At 37.9% G+C, this 9,336-nt stretch overlaps 1 protein-coding gene across 1 annotated transcript; it reads right to left on the reverse strand.

Annotated features, from left to right (window-relative positions):
- Positions 1 to 340: 340 nt before the first annotated feature.
- LOC104443262 (beta-amyrin synthase) lies at positions 341 to 6,068 on the reverse strand. Its single transcript, XM_039311225.1, is given in 19 exon segments — positions 341 to 606; positions 866 to 949; positions 1,233 to 1,313; positions 1,650 to 1,827; positions 1,916 to 2,106; positions 2,217 to 2,273; positions 2,433 to 2,531; positions 2,614 to 2,736; positions 2,822 to 2,941; positions 3,019 to 3,132; positions 3,209 to 3,397; positions 3,504 to 3,670; positions 3,944 to 4,028; positions 4,236 to 4,433; positions 4,567 to 4,656; positions 5,039 to 5,139; positions 5,142 to 5,223; positions 5,636 to 5,844; positions 5,989 to 6,068. Coding segments are annotated over 18 exon segments (2,274 nt in total). The 5' UTR covers positions 5,837 to 5,844; positions 5,989 to 6,068; the 3' UTR covers positions 341 to 492.
- Between the last annotated feature and the right edge of the window lie 3,268 nt (positions 6,069 to 9,336).

Consider the following 9,336-nt stretch of genomic DNA (forward strand, 5'->3'; position numbering starts at 1 on the left):
TTACCCAGTGATATCCATTTTATACACTTTGACTCGTTTAAACTTTCATCAATAATCACTCAAAACAACTCTCGCCCATCCCGCACCTGCATCAACATATCCCTGAGGTGGAAGGCCCTTGAGCTAATAATGTTCATTATATTCGGACAATTTAATTTGTTTATCTCTCCAGTTTAAACATCTCTTTCGATTCAATTCTTGCTCAATGTTAACTCGAAAGAGCCTGTCACACTCCACACTCCTCGTGGCTAAACTTTCAAAAGGGAATATTGGTGATGACTATAGCAGGCGGCATTCATGTGCCACTTAACCATCTGTCACCCATTAAAGTGGGATTCGGCGTGTTGCTTGCATTACGTTTTCATAAAGTGAAATCCAGGATCCACGGTTACACGTCTGTTTTTATGGCAAGGTCGCACAAGAATTCTACTTTTACATCCCCTTCAAGTGTAATGAGATGGACAAAATTTAAGACATGATTCATTGAGTTCCTCAACTGTTCAAAAGTACCAAGTTGCAATATTCGGCAAGTGCCCAGATGGGAAAAATATTCCTATAGTTTGCATAGTGCAACATGCAATTCTTCTTGAAAGCTCCAGTAATTTCCTGTCACGCAAAATTATTCACCGTCAGCAATGTGTATATAGAATGAACGAAGTCAACCCTGCTGACACTTAGAGGAGTAATTAAACTAATATATTTTCTAAACTCCGATAGATTATCTCTATCTTCCACATGTTTGATTAAACTAATCTTCACTCTCTTGAAAAATGATCGGTACTAATTATGTACAAAACCAATCACTGTACGTGTTGGTTAGAAACATCGTGGTACTTTTTTTTATGGAGAAACAATCATATATCACCTGTTGAGGAAAATCACCATTTTCCATTTGGGAATTAATTATCAGCTTTGCTGCTCGATGTAGGGGAGCTGGATCCCTTTCCGCCTGATGAGAAGAACTTGTTAGATCAAGGAAATTGTGCATATTATTTATACGTAACATTGAGGTGCGATAGTTTTTGTGCACGGGCAATTTGGCAAAGGAAAACTCGAAATGATTGCAATTATTAAAAATGAAAATGCACAGGTCGCTTTTTGTATTCAACGTTTCCAAATAATCTTTTCCACAGTGAACTAGGGATAGCTAAACACGATATGAAAGATTTTGACCAAAAAAAAAAAAAAATGATATGAAAGATAGATATGATGCAATAAGAGAATACACAAACCTGCCCAGCATGAATCAGACCCATCATAGCCCATGAAGTCTGAACCAAGTTTGATCTATTTCCTTCAAGAGATACATATTTCTGCCTCAATCAAAAAATGGTTAGAAAATCCATTCTTTTAATTGGATGACTAAACTAGGAATGTCATAAAAATATTATAACATAATCATACTTGATATTGCTTCTATTTCTTTTTCAAGTTCGTCTTAGGGATAAGATGCAAAGCTCTGTAGTTGGTTGGAGGTCTAACTTTGGCTATTGCCAGAAATTTACTTGTGAAATTACTAACTTCACGTTCATTTAGATTTCATTTCATTGTGCAATTCCTGACAAGTCCTATTCATGTTCTTTTTTCCGTTCTCGAAGGAGTTATCAAAGTCAATCGAACATTTTCCGGAATACTCCCAAAATAATCACCTTTCTTGGGCAAGAAAGGTAGCTTTCCCCCCAGCCACCATCCTGTAACTGTATCTGAAGGAGAAAAGCTACGCCTTTACGAATAGCGGTGCAATTCTTGTAGCTTTTGCCGGCGGCTGCGAGTGCCTTGAGCGCAAACCATGTGGAATATGTAAAACAAACTCCCCACTGTCCATACCTACACATAATAGTTCTCAAGTTATCTTGTCAGCTTGTTTTTGAATTATCCATATTAGTCAAACATAAGGGAAGACGGACATGCATACCATGATCCGTCTTGCATTTGTGCGCTTTCGAGGTATCGGACAGCATTGGATATAAAATCTTGGATCTCTTCGCTCCGGTGCCTTGGACACAACTTCTTGAACAGAACTAAAGCTTTGATGGCCGCTGAAGTGCATTCAACGTATTCCCGATCCACGATGACTTCGTCGAGAAATTCAAGTGGATTGAGGAGCTACACCATACATAACTGATATGAGATTTCAGAAGTATAAATAGAAATACAAGCCACGATTTATCTCATATATATAGCATAGGCTTCTTCTTAAATGACGAAGTGCGTACTTCCAACCAATTTGCGGCAGTTGCGGGCTCCCATGCTGTCAATCCACCATTTTTACGCTACAAAACGGTGATGTATGAATGCATCATGGTATTACATTGGAAACACACTAAGAATTGACGTAAGACATTATATATCGCGTATTTTAACGTTTTTGGAACACCACAAGTATAGTTGGCTATACTGCAAAATCATATGCTCTATTGACTGACACTTACCTGCAGAGAAAGTATAATGTTGACCGCATCATATAGTCTCTTTGGCTCTACCTTCTCACCTACGATTTCTGGTGGCATTTGTGAGAAAAGCAAGCAACACTGTATGAGCAGGAAGGAGATCAAATTAGGCACCAGAAAATCTTAGATCTGATGACTATTCACCATCTTCAAAAGAATTTACCGTTAAACCTTCTGCGGTGCAATCAGATAATTGCCAACCTTGATCTTGATCCGAAAAAGTCCAAGATCCTTTAGAAAAATGACGGTACATGCTTTGGAAGTCACCGGAAGGATTATCATTGACCTTCAATATCAACATGTAAATATATGTGTCGGTGTAGCAAAAGGAAATGCTAGGAGATGCCCGCAAACTGAGATAAAGATTTAACCTGTGATCTCCTAATGAAGTCCTGCCCTTTCCTGAGTATTGGCCCTATTTCGCTGGTTAGGTTACTAGCGAGCAAAGCTTGGATTCCCAAGCTTGTATCCCATAGTTGGCTACCAAAACTCTGCGTATGGAATGGCACCATCAAATTTAGTTTCTTTTCCATATAATCCTTTTAATGCGATTAATCATTTAACCAACCTGAATCTTCATTCCATCTTCAGCAACCCATATAAAATCTTGAATCCTAGCTAGATGCTTCTTGAAGTATTCACCATTTGGATCCTCCACCCAACAAGCAAGCATACTTAATGCCTGTTAATTAGCATATATTTATCCATTAAGTTGTGTTATAAGGATATGGGTCATCTACAATGTACCTTCTAATTACCTTTCCTATAGATACCAGTGTAATGTATCGGCTGTTCTCATCTTCGTAATGAACATGCTTCATAGTCGTTTTAAGAGCCTTTTCTCTCAACTTGTTTAGTGGCCAGTTGTTGAGAAAAGGCTCGGATAGTAGGTAAAAACCATCCCATAGCAAATTCACTACTGAAGGACGCGAACGATAGAGATCCTCCTATATGAATCATAATTAGGAAAATATGTTAGAATCTTAATAACACGTGAATTAGTAGAATCTTAATAACACGTGAATTAGTAATTTGGTGCAAGCTAACTCTTGCCTTGGCACATAGATGTCGAGCTTTTGTCCAAGAGATGTTGCAATAGGGTTGAGTTAGAAGTTCCTCTCTCAATTGTTGAACGAGAGGTGTAATTGGTGCTACATATCTTCTTCCATACAAATATGATGCGGGCATATAAAGGGTCCGAAAATAGCACCACAGCTTAGCTGCATAATGGACAGGATATAACCAGCAACTCTAAGACGAAGAAACAAAATCTAATGGACACAACTGTCTACAATGAACAAAATTCCGGAAAAAAGAAAATCTGGACTTGCTCGCGAATTCCTAAGGCACCTCAACAAGACAATGGCGCATGTAGCAAGAGGAAATTGAACAATAAATTCTCTTCTTTATGGTCACGAATTTGAATCTAAGTTAATAATCTTGGGGGCTCAAGTAATCATTCTGGTATGGTACATGGAAATGTCTTGGCAAACCTGGATGCAGGGGAAGAAACGAGGGAAGCAACAGTAACTCAGGAGGCACTGGTTTGGTCCCGGACCAGTCATAGAGTCCAAGTATCTACCATAAATAAAAAGGCAATACGTCAGTCGCACTCCGCATCAGGGAATACATATTGTTTAAACTTGTTTAAAATTTATAGTATATGGGGCTCCCAGTTTTCAATGGTTCAGTTTGGTGCGGCTTGTAACCATTTAGTATCATGTATTGAGGTGATTTATCAATTAAAGGATCATGGATTGTCACTAGAAGCAAAAAATTTCTTACAGAAAGCCAAATCTTTCCATAGAAGGATATGTGTGTGGCACCACCGCGATCGAGAATCCACTTTCTCCCTCTGGCACAAGCATGGTCCTCGCCACCATCAGGACCTTCTCCAAATATACGCATGCATATATAGTTAAGTACTGTACTGAGCATGGTGCTGTGGCCCTCTACATGTAAGCCCCATCCACCATCTTCATTCTGCGATGCATTATTTAGCACCCAACAATGTAAAGATAGAGCACAATTTTCTTTTTCATATACAACTTAAAATGGAATTACATTCTCAAAATTTGCAGTAGGATTATATGCAAAATAGACAAAAATCAAGTACCTGATGATTGTACATATATCGAAGCATCTCCTTTCGATGTTCTGAAGAGAAGACAATGTTGAGATGACCAGTAATGAACAAACATATCACCTGCATTTTGTTGTTAATGAAGAAGTCAAGGGGCACGGATTGCTGCAATTGGTACGACTATCACGTGATGATCAGTCCTTCCTCCGACAAGAAAAGTATAATGATCATGACCAAATTATGGATATTGTCTGACTAATACTTTTTTACCCTTCATTCACTGTCCTATCAGGTAAAAAGTAATTAGAATATCTTTCTAGCAACACTTGGGTACGCACATCGAGTAAGTAGAAAGTATTCTTTTCACTCGATTCGATAAATAACGTTGATAACACATCTCCAGAAACATTATTATTCACACGGGGTAATGATAAAACCACATATTTGGTCCAAGGTTTACACTGACCAGTGCAAACAATAACCAAGAAGACTCAAGAACGCTAACCAAAGGAGGGTGAAAGAAGAGCACGCCGGAATTTTCTGCAGGCCAATGGCCATCGCTGGCTTGCAAGGCTGAAAAGAAATTGACGCTTCTCCTCAATGTGGCGATGCCTTCTCATGTGTAATCTCTTCTTCTTCCGCTACCTTCACGGGAGGAATAGTTTGTTTGAAGTTCTTCTCTCTTAGAAACTGCAATTGCAGAACGAAGAACTTTTTAACAGGTCCATTGACTGATTCTCTGTGGGATGATCCGTCACTACCGACACCGTAACTTAATAACTGGTGATGAAATCTAGTCCGTCATTTGAGTCAGTTTTATTAGTCTATAATCGAATACAAAATAAAAAGAAAAGAATTTTCAATCCGTTAAAAAGAGCTCCTCGCTAATGGACCTCATCATGATAGGATGGAGAAATGAATCTGGTAGCTGGGTCCGTGTCCTCGGCCAAATGGAAAGGAGGTCTGGACCCGCTTCTGGACCCGTTTTGACCCCATTAGAAAGAACGGATAGCGTGCAACAAACTGCGGTTCGATTCCCCAGAAGTTTTGCGACGATGGGGCATTAATCGAGATTAAGCGTCAGCAATATTCAGCAATTTACCTGCATTCGCCATAGGAGATCTCCACTGGGCTTGACCTTGAAGCGGTTATTGTAAAAATGACGGCGAGCTTCCTCCACCTCGGCGCGCTCCTCCAGAGTTCCTGCGTCGGGATCGAACTCCCATATCTGCCTCCCGGCATAGTCGTTGGTGCTGTATATATACGGACTATTCCCGCCTTCTGCAATCTTTAGCCTCCACATTCCTCTCCCTTCCTGAAATCACAATTAGAAAAATTTACGTACGCCCATTATCTTCCTTTTTGGGGCCAAAGAAAAGCAATTACATATATCCTCTTTGACAGATTATTTACTTTTCAATGGTGGCAAGATGGTTGTATGGAGTATAGACGTACCTGTTTTGCGCTAGGTGTAGGAAGATGGGAGTGGTCGAAGGAGTTGGAATGTCAAATGCGTGTTGTAATCCCAAGAGTATGGGGGTATTATTTATACACCTCCATAAGCAAAATGAATTGTGTTGGACCTGCGGAGATTTTAGAATATATTCATTAATGTAAGCTACATTAATTTCAGTTTATCTCTGCTGTGTTGTATCAATCCTATCATGTAGATATAAGGGTGTAACACAGATTTAGGTAATATGAGTGGATGACATGTTTTTATAAGCATGTCAAATATGACATGCCTTATAAGACATGTCAGGTGACATGACACAACTATCACGATTATAAATGTGTCATGGAGTTTGGAGTTGACTTGATGGATACTTGCGAATCATGCAAAAAATATTTTTGTCCATGATAACACTGGACAACACATATTAATACGTCTCAACACATTAATTTTAAACGTCTATTCGTGTCTTGAAACCAGGCTGTCCCCGTTACGGGCTTGGTGTCGCTCCCACGCAACTTTCCACAGGAAACATGTGCAAGTCAGTAGAAATGACGATGAGATGCGCTGCCTTAAAGAAAAGATCTAGGAAAATGAGAGAAATTATCAAATGGTGACATTGCCCTGCAATCCTATAACTGATGTTGACTTAAAAAACTATAATAAAAGCCACTGATTTAAGTAACGTGACATTTCGACCAAAAAAAAAAGAGGTAACGTGACATGCTAAGCACGAGATAGTTGTTTGCAACTCCTCAAGTTTGAGATAGTTCTAGAGGTCCTGGAGACGCAAGAGCTGAACTTCGCTCAAATGACATTCCAGATCTCAATCACTAGCCCGAGCACTTTTGCGTGCCACTGCCTAATGACCGCAGTCATCATTGTCAAACTATGGGAACTTTTAATGCTATTTGAGGTTCTCTTTTTTTCTTTTTTTTGCCAAACCTTTCTCATTTGCAAAATTTCTGATCAAGAGTGTTTCATTTTTGAGGTCCCTTTTTTGCCTAGCTTTCAAAGGACATTTTATAGCATATCGTCCGGCTTCTTCTCCTCCAGCAAGATTTCTTGATTTCCTTCTTCGCTGGAATGTGCCTCGAGGTCAATACGCGCGATTCGGCGACAGCTAATGGAATTTCCAATAGCAACTTGTCCGACCATAACGTAATACCAGTTTACAACTTTTTTTTTTTTTTTCCTTTTCCTTAAAATAGATTACGTTCAAAGCGAAATGCTTGAGTAACGGCACCGTCCCTCTTAAAAAAGCAACGGTGCCTTCCCTGCCAAGCAATTCCTAAAGATACCGGTTAAATTGCTTAGCTTGTTTCCTTTGAAAATTAGGAAGGAAAATATCCCCTTAATGAGATGATTGTGAGATTCCTTTTATGATAAAAATAAAATAAGGAAAATGATTAATTTGAATAAAACCAATAAAATGCCTATAACAATATAAAATTTATGATTCATAATTATTCACGTGATCACCAATTGAATAACCTTGATTCGAGAGCTCAAATTGAGCAACCATGGCCTTGAGCTCCGTGACTCGAAAAGATCTTTAGGACATGATCGGTATGAGCTTTGCGACTCAAACCCATGATTGTTGCAAGCTCAAATGAAGCGGCCATTTCTACGAGCTAGAATCTTAAAATTTTTCCTTTTTCACACATATTCCATGACAACCACATCAGAGTAATAAAGTGACGCCGGAGAAAAATCAAGTCCATGGCTAACTGTTTGGTAAAAGAAATAAACTCTAAACAAAATTTGAAAGTCCAAAGTATCTATGTTATGTGCATATTGGGTAGTTAGTATTCTTCATTCATGAATTCTTAAATGTCATTTATTTAATTTTGGGCAATATTCCACCATCTAAATTTGTAGTCAATTACCTCTTGGATTTCCTTGTCTTGAATAATGTCATTAGATTTGTATCTTACACAAATGCAAAATCATGATTTGCTCCTTCGGTTGCCCATAATAGACAAGATAAAATGGAGAAGTACATCAGAAGTGCCCTAACTTGTATACAACGCTCACTTTAGTGCCACAACTTTTCATTGGCTTATTTAAGTGCTAAAATCAGAAAAAAAAAAAAACAATCACTTAAGTGCCTCTGGCGAAAAATTCCAGCTAGAAAAATTACTTGACTTTTACAATTAAAAATGTTACTTGTTGTGGCATTTTTTGACACTGAAGTGTTCACTTTTTCATTAAGATTGGCACTGAAATGATCTTTTTTTAATAACGATTAGTATTGAAGTGATCATCTTTTTACAATTACTAGCACTAAAGTGATCACTTCTTAACTTGCTATACGACATCGTTTAGGGTTTTTTTTTTTTTTTGGTATTGAAGTGATCACTTTTTCATTAAGATTGGCATTAAAGTAATCACTTTTAACAACAATTGGCACTGAAGTAATCTTTTCTTTTCAACACTAGCACTAAAGTGATCACTTTTTTAACTTACTAAGTGACGTCATTTAGAGATTATATGTTGACTGGGCACGTCGGCAAGTCACGTAGGATTGAGAAATTATTAAAATATTGCCATGTCAGATTTTTGACGACTTAGATTGGAGTTGACACTTAAATGATCTTTTTTTTTTTTAAAAAGTGGCACTTAAGTGAGCCAACGAAAAGTTGTGACACTAAAGTAAGTGTCATACACAAGTTAAGGCGGTTTTGGCGTACTTCTCGCCAAGATAAAATAAATGGCTTAGGTTGCACTGCGTCATGCAAGCAACCTCCATGTTCAAACTGCATCGTCTATCTTACTCTTTCTTTGTTTCTTTTACCTCTCATTTTTCGCCTTAATTATGAGAAGGGAAAAAGATTAGCTCCAAAACAGCTTCTAAGGTTTTTATAAATTATCATAGAAATTAAATCTCGACCTTGGTCTTACGTGGTTATTAAATTAAGTGATTTTCTCTATTCCTCAAATATTAGAACTACACTGACTGTTGCAGTATAGGGCAAAGATAAAAGGCAAATTCTGCATCACACAAGTTAATTAGGAAACCACCTTTTCGTCTTAGGCAAGCCATTTCGCGAAGGGCTTTACTAGCATAATGGTCTTTACACTACTGTGTAAATAACAATTTATTACGAGTTATGAATTCTTGAAAAGTGGATCCTTACAACAATTTATAGTTATTTTTTATTTAGTCTTTTGTGGTTCGGAACTTATTGTTAATCTTATAGTAAATTAAAAATTGTCACTCAATCATTTCTCTTTCACGAATCTAGGATATCTCACTACAACTCCATTAGGCATCACTATCACATTGACATATCACTTTGTCATAATTTCTAGTGAAAGATCAAATTGATATGACAAAATGTGAGTAG

This window comes from Eucalyptus grandis, chromosome 4 (genome assembly GCF_016545825.1).
Source record: "Eucalyptus grandis isolate ANBG69807.140 chromosome 4, ASM1654582v1, whole genome shotgun sequence".
NCBI lineage: Eukaryota > Viridiplantae > Streptophyta > Magnoliopsida > Myrtales > Myrtaceae > Eucalyptus > Eucalyptus grandis.